General features: G+C 38.7%; 1 protein-coding gene across 1 annotated transcript in view; it reads left to right on the plus strand.

Annotated features, from left to right (window-relative positions):
- The window catches only part of ldlrad3 (low density lipoprotein receptor class A domain containing 3), a 104,117-nt gene that overhangs the window by 45,454 nt on the left and 38,858 nt on the right, over positions 1 to 19,805 (plus strand). Inside the window, exons 3-4 of the mRNA XM_037683405.1 lie at positions 11,071 to 11,196; positions 13,301 to 13,435. Coding sequence (XP_037539333.1) covers positions 11,071 to 11,196; positions 13,301 to 13,435 — 261 coding nt within the window. The remainder of the gene's footprint in view (positions 1 to 11,070; positions 11,197 to 13,300; positions 13,436 to 19,805) is intronic.

Consider the following 19,805-nt stretch of genomic DNA (forward strand, 5'->3'; position numbering starts at 1 on the left):
TTTTTTTTTTATCTCGTTCAATCAGCCGGTCAGCGGACGCGAGCGACTGATGATCTGGTTGTCCATCTGAAGCTTAACAGGACTTTTTTTTAACCTCCTCAAACGGGCCGATCAGACCTGAGCATGCGCCTGACCTGACACACATCAGCAGGTTTCACTGTGCTGGTTTTGTACAGTGAGTTCTTCCATTTTCAGTTTTTGTTTAATACTTTTCAGCACTATTATGTCTCTTGTTGTGGGTCAATTGCAAATAATCAGATGTGTGATAAGAGGAGCAAGGCAGGGCGTGTGGGGCCACATGCACAATAGTTGCACAATGAGCCAGAGCTACTCTCTCTTTTCACAGTCTGATTAACTTCTGCACTCTATTTTATTTCTTTCCTCATCCTCAACAGTAAAGTTAGTGCCTCCTCCTCTACAAGTAGATTACCACAATTTTATATTGTGCATTCTTATTTATTTTTCTTTGAGCTGCATGATTCATAAAACCGCATCAAAACCTGAGACCGACCTGGCCCATCAAGCACATTATTTTGGCCCGACCCGGCCCGAAATTCAGTTTGGGTCGGGCACAGGCTTGGGTCTTCTATCTTTAGAGGGCAAGAAAGAGGGCTGATTTGTGCAGGACTGCAATGCTGGGGAAGATAAGTCTATATTAAGCCCACAGGTTGGGTTTGTTTCCATTCAGTGATCTGCAGAGTTTTCACTTTTCAGAGTAGCATTAACTCAGACAACTTGTAACCTCAACAAAGGTAGTTAAAAGACTCTGGTACAATGCTCCACCTTCACAGAGGAGAAACAAAACCAGTTGTTTAGCTTTATCTTGCGATGGGAAAGGACCATTTGCACATGTGCTGGCCTGTTCAATAGGACCACAGGCATTCAGCAGGCATGGTGCTGAATAATTCCGAAGAGGTCAAACGTACCATCCTGCTCTCTGGTGTCCATAACGCCAGCCTAGGAGAGTGTTAGATGAAATGTTTGCTGACAGAAGAGAGAAGGAAGAGAGCTGACTGAGCTTATGGGCCTCAGAGCCAGGATTAGCCTCTTTGCCCTTGTCGGAGCAAAGCATGAGCAGGCAAGGGAGCAGAGACACAGCAGGGCCGAAAGGGGGAGTGGACATGATGCATAAAGCAAGAAGTGGTGAATCGAGGACAGAGTTCAGTGAAGAAATGTGTCAGGAAGAGATAAAAGACTGAGAGGCACTTTTCAAAGCAGTGATTGTTCTGAAGTAGCAGTCCTGCAAGCCAAGGCTGTGACCTCTTTGTGTGTGAGGATCCATGTGTTCAGAATACTTCAGTCGCAACCATCTGTGAAACTTCAGCTTTTAGTTGTCTCTGAAGGACCACCAGCAAAACTAATAAACCTCACAATTCAAAAATGAGACTATTGGGGGAAAATACAACAATAGATGCAGATTATGTCTTAAATTTTAGGTAAGATGAGAGGTTTTTTTTTGTCAGTTTGCCTTTGTCACAACAATGATCCTCTGCTTCACATTTTAGTATTATCAGTTTTCCTTTAAATTAGATTACATCACTAATTCATTGTTGAACTTTTCACCAGTTCCAGACATTAAATGGCAAAAAGGGAAACTCGAAAGTTGTTTTGTTTACTGGAAACCAGCGTATTAGAGCTCAGAAAATAACTCAAACCAGTAGCTGACACTTAGAAAGTCATTTTTTTTTACATAAAGTAAAAAGTTTAAGGAAATCAAATATACTATAGATGTTCTATCGAGCATTCCTTTATGGCGTTTAGTTTGCTGAAATAATTGACACATTTAATGATCATGTGAAATTCACTGGACAGAGTGACAGTGGGTTAACTTGAGGCTCCATTCAATTGGTTAAATTAGTATGAATAGAAAGAACAAATAAAAATCACATGTAAAAACATTTATTTAATTTAAAGTCTTACTGCTTCACAATGGTAAGGGTTAAAATTATGTCACATTTCAATTACCTGTTTGGGAAGGGAAATAAATTATAGTGTTTTTGCTTAACACTTGATTCAGTCATCTTAAAGATTATTATCACATCTAAATCTCAAATAAAAGCCCCCAGCAGCATCAGTAAGGCTACTTGTTTCCTGTGGACTGACCTCCACCAAACTCCTGTGGGATGCTCATTTGAAAAGAGCTTCTAAATGCTTATCAGCAGCAAAGTTCTCCTCAACAGCAGGGGTGTTAAAAGCTTCAAAGACTGCTGAGATGATTTCTTTGAAATTTAAAAATTAAGACTTATGCACTGCCAGTTGCCTCAACATGATAGGATTGCTAAGATTAAGAGTGTACTCATGTGATAAGTGATCACTGCACTTGAAGAATAAAGATTGCTAGCTGTAGCTTTGTTCCTCTCCCCACAGACGTGCTTAGTTTCACTTTGTTTTATTGTGGGCAGATTTTTTATTTGTTCTGGATGTGTTTGCGGTGGATGGAGTCTCAGAAAGAAACAGCAGAGGCTTTTGTTATGAAGCAGGATTTTGCGTGTTTGTGCGGTTGACCCTGTATTTTCAGTACAGCGAGACCTGAATAACTGACTATTGATTGTCCAAAAAGTTGAAAGATTTGTCTCTGAGCAAATTTTTCTACATTTAACTTTTGAAAATTACCTGCCAGGACTCAACAGTAAGAGCAGGGCTTTGCTTTCCCTGCAGTTGTCACATAAAAGAGACTGGATTCAATCGCTTTTCAAAGAGCTCTTTCATGCCAGGCCTGAGACGCTGTAGTTTTGCATTGGGTTCATGTGTGAAATGACCTAAACAAATAACACAGCAGGGTTTTGGACCATTCCAATGCAAATATTACTCAAAGCTGGCTGGAAATAGTTACAGAGCCTGTCGGCAACTATGTGTGATGCGGAGGATGATGTGTGCAGTGTTAAACTCTAACCATCCACTGGTTCCACACTGCCATATTCATGCACACACGTTGTCCAAACAAAGATGGTGCGAAGAGGAAATGTCATTGCAGCTATGTCACAAAACCATAGTGCAAAAGAAACTAAAGAATACAGAAACTCCCAACATGGAGCATTGTTGCTAAAACCAACAATAATCTGGTCAATTTTAAGCTAGCGCTGACACTTGATGCCATGAAGGTAAAACTTTTTGTATCCTAGATGGTAATGAATGGGTTTTGACGACGGAGCTTTAGGGCCACGCTAAGAAAAAAAAATTAAAAGCCATAAAATTACGAGAATAAAGTCTTAATATTACAAGAATAAAGTCGTACGAGACTGTTTTTTTTTTTTTTACAGCTGTCATTATTTATTTTATTTTTTTCCCATGAGTCGGATCCACGATGCGACCTGTCAATCAGTCCAGTAGGCATGTCAGCAAATGACCACTCTGAAGCTAAATGAGTCGTAATATTATACAAACTTCTACACGATAAAGCAGGGTTTACTGCATTTTAACTGTGGTAAATGAAGAATATTTGTTAAACTTTGTCGTTATTGACGCTCTTACTCAAAACGTGTTCCAATACTGCCACCTACTGTTGTGTTTTTGTATGCTGCTTTTGGGATGCATATACGTGACGTCATTACGTCATGACTTTCATTTTTGTTTCCATTTGAAAATGGTGCTCAGTGAGCGAAACTGTGTGCATGCAGCGCTGTTAGAAGTCTTCAGTAAATATGCCAGAAAGAGGCTGAAGAGACCCAGCGACTCATTTATAGGAGCATTTAGCTTCGGAGTGGTCATTTGCTGACACGCCTACTGGTGTTAAGGCCGGCTCAGACCTAACATATTTAAGGGACACAGGACACCAAAAGAAGGTTTAAAAATAAAAACTTTTATTAAACCTAAGTTTTATAAATCACTCTGGGCAGCAGGCGAAGTCTTCGTGGGCTCCTCCCTCCTGGACTGGAGAGCACCTTCTTCAGGACCCGTGTCACCAAACAAAAAGAAAGTAAAGTAATAAAAAGAAAGGTGGACCAGGTGAGTTTGGCCAAAATCAATAGAACGCCGCCTGAGCAGGGCCAACCCTGTACAGGGTCGTCGAAGCCTCACAGACAGCGGACTACCTGTCCAAAAAATGTCTAGGAGTAAAGAAAGACGAAAACAGGACTACCAAATCTCACCCAGTCAGAGGGCCTTAGTCTGAATGACTACCGCGAACGGGAGGAAAGAAACAAAACTGACCCAAATCGCAGGACCGTCCACGGTCAGCAAAATCACCTCCCTGGACAATAAACAGAAACACCCAAACGTCCACAATCACACAGCTCAGCCCCCTCTACCTGAGCTGAACTAGGCTTCCACAAGCACACTCAAGGTCTAAATGCATATTAGGCACCCAGGCCTAAATCTCAAACAAAGAGCACTCAGCAGCTCTTTCACATCTCCTCAACAGGAGCTTACCTCATAACGAGACAACAAGGGTGGGCAGAGAACACCCTAGTACCAAACAGCACTGCAGAAACCACCTCCACCTCCAGAATATAATTTTTTCTATTGACAGTACGCTTTCTTCTTATTTTGCTGGGTTTATTCTTGCACCTTCATTACAATATTTTACAAAATGCTAAATAAATATTAGAAATACATATATTTTCTAGAAATACAAGTTATTAAACTGGAATAAAAAAAAGTTTTAGTCCTGAAAAGATGACAAAAAGTGACAATATCAATTGTAATATGTAATTCTTAGAATTTTTTCATTTTTTTTTTTTTTCATTTAGCCTTTATTTATCCAGGTTAGTCTCATTGAGCCACGAGAACTCATTTTCAAGAGAGACCTGTTTTTTTAGGGAGCACATGGTGGGGGTTAAGGGCCTTGCTCATGGGCCCAGAGTGGGGCGAATGAGGGTGGGGGCAAGTGTGGGTGTTTCACCTACCCCACCCACAATTTTTGATGTTGTCGGGGTCGGGGCGTGAACCGGCGATCTTCGGATCACAAGCCCACCTCTCTAACCTCTGCGCCACCACTCCCCTAGAATGGAGCACATATTGATTTGTATTAAGAGAAATAAAATTAAAAAACCAGCTGAGACAAAAAATAAAACAGAAAATGTAGAGCACTGTTAGTGGGGAGTCTAGAAATGAGAGAACGGTTGAATAAGGTAGTTTCTGGTGGATACCATGAGCCTAATGGTGTACTGATCAATAAGCTGGTGAAATTAGTTCTGTAGAACAGGAATAAATTATTTATACTGTCTTTTCTGCACTCTTTTTTTCCAATTCTGTTTCATGTCGCATGTTTTAGTTTTCTTTTTCTTTTTTTTATATTTTATGTTTTATTTCTAACGTTAATTAAATCCGACAACAAGCAATTATTTCAAAATGTTCAAAGAAAATTAAAAATAATCTCTTACCATTTTCAGAAATAATGTTGGATATTAGCTGTTCTAATTAGGCGATTTATCTTTGCGGTCGCTCTTGATGATGTATTTTGCTTCAGTTTGCTGATTGATCACACTTTTTTAATGTGCACTGCCTTCTTTTGCACCCATTTTATTAGAAACTTATAATAGATTTTTTTAATGTGTACTTGTTATGTGGTTTACGAGCCAAACTTTCTGTCTTGTTTACCATGAAGTTGAACGATTTTGCAAAACGTGACTTGTATAAAGGCTCACCTCTGAAGCTGAAGCTCTGTATGTAATGCCTTTACAGAAGGCCATTGTATTTTACAATGAGTGCAAGGCTTAGACGGTGAAATGTACAGAGTAATTATTTTGATCCCTGGGCCCACTTGAGTGAAACTACCCATGCCCTTCTTGCTTACACCACGACTCCATTACCTATTGATTTCCTCCCCTCAGAAATGCCCAGCAAGGTCAGAGAATCCTTTGAAGTCCTCAGCTGTCTCCACTCCTTCTCGGCCTGTTATCTCATGCCTGCTCTCCTCGTTTTCTTTCTTGTTGGTCTCTTCTCCCAGGCTTTCTTCTCACTCTGTCAATCATGCAAGCCCATATTGACTGAGCCTACCTGTGCTAAAACAGTTACTCGGTTCTTCGAGGAACCGAGGAGAGCAAGACGTGGGTTGATGCGTCAAAGGTGTGTACCGCGGAGCACGCCATCCTGCGTACTAATCTCAAATTTATATTTATGCTGAAGCTACAGAGAAATGAAAACAAACAGATGCCTTCTGTTCCAGAAAAGATTAATTTTCTTTTTCAAAATAAGTAACTGTTTATTTTGGTTTACTTTGTATTTTAAAATGGTAGAATGAATGAAATGCTTTACATGCATACAACAAAGTTCAGTCAGGTCATCTGGATGGTTTCTTTTTTTTTTTTTTTTTTTTTTTGCTGAGACGTTTCGTCCTTCATCCAAAGGACTTCTTCAATCTGAGGAGCCACCAACAAACTGGGTCCCACAAGCAACACACTCCCAAATTGGAATAAACCAGTTTGCTGGTGATTAGATGGCCTTCAGGGCCTGCCCTCTCCTCCATCAACTTCTCTGAGATAGCCATGCCAAAGTGGTTCAAAACACCAAAGTCCATGTTCAATAATCCAGGTAAAAAAAACAATGTTCAGTCAGGTCATCTGGATGTTTTTTTTTGTTTGTTTGTTTGTTTTTTTGTTTGTTTTGCTGAGACGTTTCGTCCTTCATCTAAAGGTCTTCTTCAATCTGAGGAGTTTGTTGGTGTTTGTTAGTGGCTCTTCAGATTGAAGAAGTCCTTTGGATGAAGGATGAAACGTCTCCAAAAAAAATAATAAAAGAAACTGTCCAGATGACCTGACTGAATGTTGGATATTTACCTGGACTACTGAGCATGAACTTTGGTGTTTACATGAATACATATTTTTTAAGTTTTAAATTTAGGGGGTAAAAAAAAAGGATATTTGAAAGTTTTAAGATTTTTTTTCCCCAATTAAAAAGTTTGAAGTTGAGCGAAATAGGAGATTTGCAAAACAGAGGCAGATGGACAAACTGATCTGTTTGTTACTGTGTTTCACTGTGAGGCAGCCATGTTTTTTTTTCTGCTAGTGATAGTCTTACCTCCAAAGAATAATCTCAACTGCTAACCTCATACGTTTTCATTTGTGCTGCTCAGCTAAACACTGGAACAGTCTGGACGCCATCCAACATCCTGCCTGGGTTTTGTAAACAACCTCTAAAATGGCTGAGAGGAGGAGAGAGGAGGAAAATTTGGCATTCAGAGGGCAGAGACAGAGTGATGACAAAAAGGCTTGAAGACAGGATGAAATGAATGGTTATAAAGTGAAGAACAAGGCAGAGAGCCCAGATTCAGTCGTAATGCGTGGACCAAGAGTACTGCTTTGATCTGACTCTGAAATTTCTGATTTTTTAATTAAATTGATTTTCACACCATTATCAACAGGAAGTTGAAAAGGTTGCGTTTTAGCCATCTGTTCTACCTTCATTTTTCTATTTTAATGATTTGTTTCGTCTTCCTGCCCTAAAGGCTCAGACTAGAAATGGCTAAAGTTTATTAAAACATATCTCAGAACATCACCTCATATTTTCAAAGAGTTCCACCCACAATTTTCTCTTCACACATCTGCCCTTCGTTTGACTTTCAAGCTAATTTGAAGCACAAGCATTGAGTCAGAAGAATCCTAGCCAGCAGGAAAAGGGAAGGGGAAACTGACTGAGGAGTCGCACAACAATAATGCTGCTGTGCTTAGAGACAAAATATGCATATATATATTAAAGTTAATGAAGAGTGACAAATCCCATCGTTTCTCTTGAAGAACACGGTTGTATGTTCTAGAAAAGGTGATACAACTAAAGTTAAATCAAATAAACAGTAGCATTTTTTTATCCATTTTTCTTCAATACATATTTGGGCGCAATTCTCGTCCCGCAGTTTTCAAGCTATTTCATCAAATCATATATAAAAACTTTTAGCTCTTTCAGGACAGTCCTTATATGGCTTTTGGCATTGGTGCAACTTTAGCTTTTTGAAATATTTAGCCTTTTCAGCCATTTTTTTTTCTTTTAGAAAATGAATTGAGCTCATTTTATATCCTTCAAATCTTTAGATCTGTTTCCAACCTTTTACTGCTCCTTTCACATTTTGTTCCGGTTCAGCTTCTTTCAGTTTCCTTCTGCAAATTTAAACTTTTTTTCAGCTAATTTCAGCTTTTTCAGCTGTTTTGTGCTCCTTTCAGCTTCTTTCCACTAACTACAACATTTTTGTGCATCTTCTAAATATTTTTGCTAATTTCAACTTATGTTCCTTTCAGCATTTTTTTGTATTTCAGCTTTAATGCTATTTTAGCTACTATTTAGCAGTTTTTATGATAATTTTAGCTTTTTCAGTTATTCCACATTTTTTCCACTCATGTCAACTTTTTTCAGCCTAATTCATTTAAAATATATACTCTCTCCACTTCCTTCTTTTAATTTCAGCTTCTTTCATCCTTTTTAGCTACTTTTCAGCTGTTTTTTTTGTTGCTAATTTCAGCTTTTTTCAGATAATTTCCATTTTTTGTGCTCATTTCTGCTTTTTTCAGACTAACTGGGCAAACGTGTTCTCTCTGCTTCTTTCTGCTGATTTAAGCTTGTTCTACCTTTTCAGCTACATTTGTACCATTTTTAGCTAAATTCAACTGTTTTCAGATAAATTCAATTTTTTGTGGTAATATCTGCTACTTTAAGCCTAATTAACTTATTTATGCTAATTTCAGCTTGTTACGCTCAATTCAGTTTTGTTTTTGCTAGTTTCTGAAATTTCAGCTACTATCCAGCTGTTTTTATGCTAATTTGAGCTTTTTCACCCAATTCCACTAATTTCAGCTCTTTATGCTTCATTCTGGTAGTTTAAGCTTCTTTCTGCTTATTCAGTTACTTTTCAGCTATTTTTGCTAATGTCCGCTCTTTTGGCTTATTTCCAAATTTTTGTGCTCATTTCTGCTTATTTAAATCTAATTTAGCAAATATGTGTTCTTTCTGCTTTCTTCTGATAATTTACACTTGTTCTTCATTTCAGCTACATTTCAGCATATAGTTAGATAATTTTAGCTGTTTTTCAGCAAACTCTTCTGCAAGCATTCACACTGCATTTTCACAGTAAATGCAATTTCTCGTTTAATTTTTTAAAATATATTTTGTTTTCTGTTCCACTACAAAATATAAGCCATGTCTGTTTTTATTTTCCCCCTGGGCTCAATGGACGTAATAAACCATGAAAAATGTGATTTGGGTCTCGCCTATCCAGGTGAACAAAGGCTCCCTCGACTATGTGCATAGATTGGGTGCAGTCCCGACTCCCTCCCACAATTAATGGATTATGTTTCATCTTGTAGGTGGGCGCTCCAACCCAGTGTGGTGGTTCTGTCTCACCCTCCTCTCTTGCTACACAAAATCGACATAGCTTGAAAGAGAATCGGTCTGCCGCAGTATGTTGCTGAGGTGGGAAATGTGCGCCCCTGGCATTTAAGATGGCCCCACGCCAACTCATGTGAACGGCAGTTTCCTGTATTGTACTGAGTGCATGAAAAAAAAAATGCATTGAATATTCAATGGTTTGTTTTAAGATTTAAGACGCCCACTCACTTTTTTTTTTTTTTCCTTTTCTGTGTGTTTGGATGTACGGGACGTTTCATTCTGCAAGTTGAATTTTTATCATGCCTTTTTTTAAATCATTTTATGTACAATGCCAGTGTCTTTTCTTGATTTTGTAACTTTTATGACTGTTTCTAGTCTGAGGTGCCTTTTGTCACCTTTTTGCATTAAAAAAAAAAAGTTTATTTTGTCCATATTTTTAAATTGCATAATAAATGCAGATTACAGCTGTTGTCCAGATGGGGTTGGTTTTCATTTTTTCAGTTAAGGACTGTCAACTATTAGATGATATTGGGACAGTTACGTTAAGGTTTTATTATAGGTTCATCTGGGTTGGATTATAGTTGTTCTTTGGTCTTGATCTGTTGTCATTCTTCTCCTACAAATGGTTCAAGCTAATGAATAAAAAAGACTTTCACAACATGCCTGCACTTCCTTACCCTGGTGTCCTGTTAATTACTGGTTCCAGTTTCATCTTCATTGCTCTCTGTGCCGTTGACATAAAGGGCAGCCATGAAGGTCCTGCTGTTCTGGGCCAGCATGGTACCCCAAGTGTATTCTAGCTCTAGTTTATAGTTTTAGTATTTGTTTCTAAAAGTCTTCTTGGTATAACACCACCTTACTTATTCAAACTTTTACCCTCTCGCCTTCCAGACAGAAACACCGAGGCCTAAAAACCAGGTGCTCTTATACAAAGTACGTTCCTTGACCCAGAAACAGAAAACAACAAGGTGACAATCGTTTTGGTGTAATTTAATCTGTGAAACAGATTAATTTTTAACATAGAACTAAGAAGTTTAGAAATTGAGCAGATCACAGTTTTATATAAAGTGCAATGCCTCGAATGCAGTGTATTTTATATGCATTAACTTATTTGCTGCAATTTTTCAATATCAAAGCCCTCAAAGTCAAGTAAGGACCTTCATGTCCTGACGTTGTTGCCTGTGTGGACCTGTTATCTTGTTTTTATTTTTCTGCCAGGGGAGATCAAGTAGAGCTAAAAGCTAGGGGTTAGTGCTGAACTGGCTTCAGCAGACACTGGTGTTCTATAGGCTTGTCACTCAGTCTCAGGCCTGTCCTTAGAGATAAGACCCATGGCCTACTTAGGCTGATCGATGATGAGATCCATACAAACACTCTCCCACTCAGTTTGCTCTCTTTGTCTTTGTCATTAACTTACTTTCTTTTATCGGAACTTTGCTTTCAGGATCCTCGTCATACTTATTAGAAAGTAAAGATAAGCCTTATAGAACGGTATGCGCTGAATAGCAATGTGACTCTGCATTGACGCATCTATTCCAGGGTTTAATACTGAATAACATTAATATAAAACATATTCCCAAACGTATGGTGTAAGTTTTATTTTAACCTTAAAAACCTAAAGAAAAACCCATCGTTGTCATTACTGGTGGGTATCCCTTCCCTTGAGTCTCAGTCAAGGTTAATACTGTCATAAAATATGATGTAAATATAAAAAGAATGATGACAATTTAAAAAGTACTATTCCATCTCCTTATAATTCACAGACTAATCCATTGTTCCTCTTTCTATTCCTTCCCCCTACTCCTTATGTTGTCGTAGCTAAAGTCAAGTCAAAGTGTGCTCCCACATTCTTTGCCTGTGCTAATGGGGTCCACTGCATCATTGGAAGGTTCCGCTGTAACGGCTTTAGTGACTGTCCTGACGGGAGCGACGAGGAGAACTGCAGTGAGTTGCACACGCACACACACACACACACACATTCTCACACAACATGCAGATTCAGTAGCAAAGACTTCAGGCCACTTTCACAATCAGTAGCAGTCTCTTCCAAGATGCACTGTCCTCCAGTCATAACAGTTTATGGATGGAAGACTACCAAAAATTTGTCTCCTGACTTGAAAAGAATTAAAATAATACTATATCAAAGTCTTAAGGGCAGAGTCCAGCATTTTTACACATGATTTATCTCGCTGCATGTGCACAGCTTTGAATAAATAACACTTCTGGTACATAATCACAAATTAAATTGGGAAACTGTTTGAAATATTAAAAACAAAATTCCAAGTTGTTTATTTTGCCAATTGCATTAGAACAAAAATAGCTCATTCAGTGCTGATTTTTTTTTTTTTTCCGTTGTGTTGAAATAGAAAAGCTTTTGTATTCTTGACTGTCAGAATGTGATCAAGTCTGTACTTTAGCTCCTGCAGAGCCGTGCAGATGTAACAGCATGCTGCCTGTGTCCTACACAAATACATCGCCGAACCTTCCCCACGGCTGGTTTCTAAACCAGATGCAGATAATAAAACAGATATATCGTCGCAGAGAGTTCCAGCAAAACAACTTTTTAGTTACATGAAGCGTCTTGTGAGGCTTTTTTTTCTTTAAAAACATAAATTCACTCTGATTAAAACCTTATTCATTTAAGTGAATACCTGCAATATCTGTTTGTTAGTTTGGCTTCGGTTAGGAGATGAGCACATATCAAATGGTAGCACAGCGCTATTAAACTAAACTGCTCAGGGGGGCACAGTTACTGAAAGCAGCCGTTCAGGGGCTGGACATCTAGCAGTTTTTGTCATTAAGTAAGTTTGTTTTATGGTTTAAAATATAGTTTTATTTAAAAATGAACCCATTGGTGGCTGAACTGAGTTCATTCGTGGGCCTGATTTGGCCCCCGGGCCACCAGTTGAATAGCCCTGCTGTAGCATCTTCTTTCAGGAAAGCCAAATGTTAGCAAATAAAGTTTACTGAATATGGTAGACCTCGTCTTGTTTCCTTCTCAGCGCCATTTGCTTTTTCTTCCTACTTTTTTTGTTTTACTCGCTGTTGATTGAATTTCCTTATGAGCAAACAAACTGAAAGATTCTCTTAGGGAGCTGCCAGCTGACGTCCACCTTTGGCTATTTAATAATAATTTCAGAGAATATGTGTATTTGTATGCATCGCCATCTGTTGCTCTGTCACGGGTTTCATCTGTGGAAGTATTTTTTTTTTTCTCCAATAACTTTTTTTTTTTTTCTGTTTGTATTTTCCATATTCGTTTAAATCCTTTTTTTTTTTTTTTCAGAGAGATCCTTGTAAAAAATATATTTTAAAATAACCAAATGTTTTCATTTCTACCAGTATTAAATTCATTAAAAATCAAGAGCAGATAAAATTGGGTGCATGGATATAAAGGATCAATTCTACTGTTTAGTTACTTGTAGATTTGGTTGACAGTAACTTTTTAAAAAACAAAAACCTACAGTTTGCTTCTAGCCTCTTGATATCATCAGAGACATAGTTCTGTGCCTGCGGGGCTCATGCTCACAAATCTAATCTCCATTAAAACAGAGCTTTGCCCTGTGCTCACATCACAAACTGCGTCACGACTGTGTAATTGTCCAGATATTCTCACAAGATAATTACGCTCTATTTTTTCAGGAGCCTAAACCAAGACAAAAGAGGCCAAACATGAGCTGAAAAGGAGCAGAGGTGCTCAGCGGGATTTTGGAGTGTTTCTCTTCTTTTAAGCTTTTGACTTTTATCTTTTATTAACCTTCACGGACCAAATGTTTAACCAGCTCACACAATTTTAATGTTGAAACATGCAAATCTTTGTATTATAAAAAAGAGGAACATGGCGTGAGATCAAGAAATGCACTTTATATATTTAAGCAACTTGCCAAATCAACTGCTCTAAATTAATAAATCATATGTACTTTTAACTGATTTATTATTCGTTGAGGTTTGGTTCTTAGAATATGACTCACAAACACACAGTGTGTCTCCAGCATAATCACCGTGAGCTAACTGTTGCCACTTGACCTCTGCCTTGACTCATCCACAGCGGGCAACCCTCTGGTGTGCTCCGAGGCTCGCTTCAAGTGTCGAAACGGACGATGTGTGGACCGCAGCTTCCTGTGCAACAGCCAGGACAACTGTCGGGACAACAGTGACGAGGAGCTCTGCCTCACCACTGCAGGTACATCTACAAACTGAAAACAAATCTGACTTTTGAAGCGTGCTCATTCTCTATTAAGTACAGTAAAAATGAAGCTAAGTGAGTTGGAATTATCCGTGACGTCTGCATGTCACATGATGGGATAATTCTGGAAAAATCTTCAGGAAAATGTGTCCTGCGATCTGTGATTAATGGAGATCCAGCAAAGCCAGTGACAGATTAAATTTCAACCTAAAGAAGACATGTGCTGCTTTGATTTTACTCTGCCAACCTTGAAGATTATTCATCAGCGTGCCCGTTTAACTCAGAGAGACGCCGTGGTCTGTTCGCTGTGTTGTTTGGTGCCACTGTGCAGGGCCTTGTAACACATACGGCAGCAGCCTGATGATGACTGTGATGCCTTCTGCTGCAGAATATCTTATCCACTGGCAGGAACGTTTATGGCACAGCAAGTGACTTCTCTCAACTTCTCAGCTGTACTCCTGAAGTACTATGCAAAAAAAACTTGAAAATCTTATTCGTTTTGCATTTTGCTTTCTTGCAGTCTTTCAAAATGCTCTTTATTGATAGTTTTCTAGGCTGTCTCAAGATTGTTAATTATTTTTCAAAGATCTTCAGGTGAACCTTGAAATGCATCTAACACAGCACTGTATGAGCCATGATAGTTAAAAGCTGTTGCTGTGTCTGCATATCTGTTACTGTGCTTTTGTCACACTAATTAATGCTTTAGCAAGCTAACAGCAACATAATAAAACAAAATGTCAAAAGCCTGCCAGCAATGAGCCCAGAGCTAGTGGTGTATGACTTCGAAGACTTTGATAAAACACAAAAGGTAAAATATTTCTGTTACACAGGAAGAGCCTCTGGAGCAATCATACACCAAACGTTAGATTATAAAAATAGTTAATGTTAGTAAAAGTTTTTTTATTTAATTTTTAATTAAAATCTTGTTAGCTCAAACTTTTTAATCATTCTCATAGGAGCTAAATATTCTGCCTATTATGGTTCGTTGAGTAATGCCTTACCTCTGGATTCTAAATTTAATATTCTACGACTAGATACAGTTGTTTTTTAACTGTATAATTAGTAAAGTATGAATTAGTAGCCTATAACTAACCTTTTCTGTGTTTGTGAGAGAAAGAAAAGGAGCCAACTTTTAATTACCGTTTCTCTTCAGCTGCTACAACTCAATGCAGAGTCTCAGAATGCTGAGTGGTGCTTTATTGTGATGTAGAATTTCTGATCAATATCTGTGTCCACCGCACTCTGTCTCCTTGTAGACAAGTGAACAATACCAACTCCAGAATGTACTGTAGTTGCAAATCTTTATACTGCAGTATTCAAGGAAGTGGAAACGGAAAGTAATCTTTGCAGCAAATACAAAAGTCCTGTGCTGAAAAACACAAACAGGGATTTCTGACAGAAAAAAAAAAAACCCAACACTGAATGTTTTTAAGTACCGTACTTGCCACTGTACACGTCGCACCACCGTATAAGTCGTATCAGTCCAAATATGTCTAAAAAGTGGAAAAAACATGAAGCACCAACATAACTGGTTCCACTTTGGAGTAAGCTGTTGGGGGAAGAATCAGTTTTGTGTTGTGTGTTTCCTTGACTGATGAAGCCTTCTGGATGGAAGGCGAAACGTTTCAGCACAAACAAAAAAAAAACTGTCCAGATGACCTGACTGAAAAATGTTGGATTGTATACCTGGATTATTGAGCATGGACTTTGATGATGTTTAATATTTTCCATGTCAGAATGAATGAAATCATCAAATCTCAGCCAAAAATTGGGTTAAAAATATGGGGAAAAAATGTATATTAGTCGCTTTGGTGTATAAGTTGCAGGACTTGCAAATTTATGCAAAAAGGTGTGACTTATATGGCCAAAAGTACAGTAACCTTTGTTACTGTAGACGTACACTATTTGCAGTATTCTATTTTTCAGATTAAAAAAAGATTGTTTCCACATCAGACTTTAATAAAATATTTTTTTTAGCATCGGTCCACTTTTCTGCCAAGTTTTGTAAGATTCAGCTGAGCAGGTTTTGCTAAAATTGTCCAAATAAACAGTACTGACAGCAAGCCAATGTTGCTGATAGAGCAGACATTCTCAGTCTTTTTTCAGTTTGATACTTTATCTCCTAAAACGTTCATTCACACTCGTGTAGCTTCACTTCTGACCAGCTGAGTGAGCTTATCATGCATGACGTAGCAAGATATGAGTGCAAATATATTTAACTTCATGTTCTACAAAATAAAGTGCTCTGCCTAGGAGCAATTTATTGAAGGGTTTTATAAAGTTGACAGAGAGGTTTCTCAAAATGCGTCCATCCCTAAAATGTCTTCAGAGTTCTGAGTTTTAGTTGATTCTTATCATAGAAAGGCATAAATGTTTAACCATCGAACAGACTGGCTCACATTTTCACAAAAATGTTTCCGGGCATTGGCTTTTTATTTATTTTTTATTTTTTGGCAGAAGTTTAATCCTAAAGACAGCACAGCCTGTCAGCACAGATTTTATTATAGTGTTTGTATGTATGATGCCCAAACTAAATAAACTACAAGGGCTGAAAGTAGATGAGTTCCATATTGGTGTGGCCTTTAAAACACATCAAAGAAATACTATATTTTTAAATTTCTGCCTATAATTGCTGTGGATAAAGTTAGTGCATTACTACTGTTGGCACTTAAACACACATGCACTTGCCTCACATTCTGCTCTGACTTTGCCTCTTTCTATAATAAGCACAGACCTGCAGGTGACAGATAAGGCGTACAATATCCGCTCTAAGCCACCTGAGCAGAGCATCTCCCTCACTTTTGCCTCTGCTTCTCTTCCTCTGCTCAACCCCTCCATCTTCATATTCATAATTACTTACTTCAGCGTCTCCACATTTGTTTCGGCTGTTTGCAGTGTCTTGTAAGAGTTCAGCTTGCAGCCTGCAGACGGACAAATCATCATGGCTTTTATAAATGATGGGTTATCCATCCTGCTCTGAATGTTTCAAACAAAGAAATCTACAGAAACGGTTTTTCTAAAAGTGAGTTACAAAAGGAGCACCACAATAGACAAATGATGCTTGAAATTTGAGTGATGTAGCAAAATGGTTGACAGATTATTACATAAATGCATTTTTAGCATTATCTCAAAGGAAAATGGATTGATGAATGGGTATCTTGGCTAAAAAGAGGAAAGAACACCACAGAAATATAATGTTGTAAACCTTAAAGAAAGTCAGAGAGCTCAATGAATAGTAATGGGCAGGAAGATGGAAGTAAGCAAATAAAGACAGGTGATTTGGCAGTGAAAGAGGAATTTGAATAGAAGTGAGTGAAAGGTACCGATAAACTGGAAAGGAACAGCTCCACATCCGCCTGGAGCCGAGCCCCAAGGTCAAGTAGTGCAGCTCTAGAAACACACGTCATTCAAGCAAGTTCTGCAAATCCAATCTTCTCTGTGCTCTCCCAATTCTTCCAGTCTGTTTACAGGAGGAGAACAAAGGAGCATGTCTTTGAGAACATCTACTTATACTAACACATCCAGAAAGACCTGAAGAATACTGAATCCTAAAGCCTCCCACATACTCGGGCGTACTGTGTGTACTCCGTGAACCATGCAGACTCCTTGCGTACTGTCAGCAGATGGTTGAGACTTTGTATTCGAGCGTACACCCTGATGGGCTGCAGCCCAGCTCCACAGGCAAGGGACGTTTACCTTTGGGACAAAGTGAGGTTGCCAATTGGTCATTTGCTGACACGCCTACTGGATTGATTGACAGGTCACGTCACGGATCTGACTCATCAAAAAAAAAGAAAAGCTGCCGGCGGCCCTGGTTAGAGGCAGGGCGACTCAGGAGCAGCAGCTGTGTTCTGTGTTTATATGTTGTTAATAAAAAGTTCTAAAAATAATAAATAACAGAGAGCCATGTAACCCACACATCAGACCGGCCCATCGGGAAATTGCCAGACCCTTCTGATTAGCCACTCCGGGCTTGAGCATACAGATTTTAATTCTATTGTGACAAATTTCTTAATTTCTCACAATTTCAGTCATGGTGTCAATGGACGAGGAGGAACAGATCACTTGCCCTTGGAAAGAAAACCAAAAGAAAATGCCATTAAACCAGGCCAGGGATGAAGAAGGGGAATTTAATACACTGGTGAAGGACATGAAGACGATGGGCAGCAAGAAACATTTTGAATATTTTCAAATGGATTCTAGCAAGCTCGATGAGCTAGTTAGGCGCTTAGCCTCGTTTCTTCACCACTAGGGCAGTCATCGCACACCTGTCAGCGCTGCATAGAGAGCGACAGTCGCACTGCGCATCCTTGCGACTGCACAGAGCGGTTGGTGTTGCATACAAAACAGTCCATCGCCAGACAGTTTATTGTGCGACACAGTGTACGCGTACGCGGTCGTAAACTTTGATCTTTGCGCAGATATGGCCAGCGGACATGGCCAGCGGACATGGCCAGCGGACATGGCCAGCGGACATGGCCGACGGACGTCCGCTTCGAGTCCGCCTCGAGTACGTGCGGACCTCCGTGGAGTGAAGTAGGCCTGAGTATGTGGGGGCCTTTACTCATCCATGTCTGAAAATGGGTTTTCCTGCAAACTTATCTGTAAAAGAAATATTGTAATATTCAACGGATCATTGATTTTACAGGCATAAGGAATAAAAGTGGTGATTGCAGCTGACATAAGATTTTCTCCTACAGTTTTTCCAAATCATAACCGATTTAAAATACCTACATCAGTGACTCCCTTTGCACATTAATATGAGGAGACATATTAAGATGTGATGTCTGTTGGAAACTGTGATGGTGATTTATGCCAACACCTTCATCTCAAACAAACCTTACCTTTGCCTTTTTTTCTTGACTGCATCTTTGAAGAGAGAGAAAAGTAACATGGAGGGGAAGTGTAGATGATATGACAGTAAGAACAGAGGACCATGAAAGGTGTGAGGGCTTCAAAATGTATTTAGGGGAGTTGAAAGCTAGGCATGCTTTGTATAGTTTTTGGTGCCAGCGGATTGTTTTGCTTTTATTTTTATGTACTTCAGAACTTTGTAAAGCTAACATAGTTTTGTGATGAACTGTATTCTTCCATATTATGTAGATTTATATTCTCACTTTCTTTTAAAGATTTGTCACAATAAATCTGCAGTAATTGCACAACTGCAAGAAAAATGAAACTTTAAACAGCAGGCATTACAGCATTACAAAACCACATTTAGGGCTTTACAACCTTAGTGGAGCTTGTTCTTTGAAGAAAACAGAAAAAATAGATCTAAAATCAATTCTGCAACCCAAAATGTTTTAGAAATATGGACATTGCAGAACCCATCTTGAAGGAGATTAACGTTTGTGTGAGGGAGAAAGCTTAAATGCACTGCAAATTAAACTAATTGTACTTTTGTAGCTGTGCTTCTATTTTCACACTGCTTTGATGTAGTGCAAGCTAATTTTTGTACGTCCAGTCTTTTACAGACACATATAAGTTCTTTACACAATTATGTCCCTTTTGGTTTGTTTTTTAAATACATGTTCCCCATCTATGAAGCATATTGCTAATTGTGATGCAGTTATCAAGTAGCTTGGCATAAATCTAAGCTGTAAACTTTAATCATAAATACTGTAGATCAAGATAATGATATACTTTGCTTTATGTGCATAAATGTGAACTGATTTGTTGAACCCAGTTCAGCAGATCATTTTTATGACACTGATAAGGCGGCTGTAATGATTTTACTGGTTATATCACCACATTTGGCATCCTGTTGGTTGGGAGAAATATCACTGAGTTGTTTGACAAAAATTCAAGATAATCAAAGGGCCAACGTTTGTGCGCACACACACACACATCCATCCATCCATTTTCCCCACTTATTCCTTTCCAGGCTGTGGGGGTCGCTAGTGCCCTTGTACAGCAGTCACTGTGCTAGAGGCAGGGTACACCTTGGACAGGTCTCAAGTCAGGAGGCAAGTCCAAGTGGAAAATATGAGCTCATTTTATAATTCAAATGGTTTGTATTAATGTGTTGAAGTAAAGACAAACATACTGAGGTAGGGTGTAGTTGAACTCCATCCATTCTTACCTTTTCTGCTGCTTTTTGGTGGTCGGATCACGAAGACAACACGTTTACATAAGAAATCTAGATATCCTATTCTTCAGCAACAAATTCCAGCTTCTTCTGGGGGATGCCAAAGCATTTCCAAATCTGAAAAGATGCATAATCTTTAGTAAATTCTGGGTCTGCCCTTGAGTCGCTATCCAGGTTCAGATTAGGTTTATTTAAATCAGCACACGGTCAACAATGCAATGAAATGCTTAGAATGAGATGAACCGTCTATAGACTTGCCAAAAAACAAAAACAAAACAA

Source organism: Nematolebias whitei, chromosome 10 (assembly GCF_014905685.2).
Source record: "Nematolebias whitei isolate Nwh7 chromosome 10, NemWhi1, whole genome shotgun sequence".
NCBI lineage: Eukaryota > Metazoa > Chordata > Actinopteri > Cyprinodontiformes > Rivulidae > Nematolebias > Nematolebias whitei.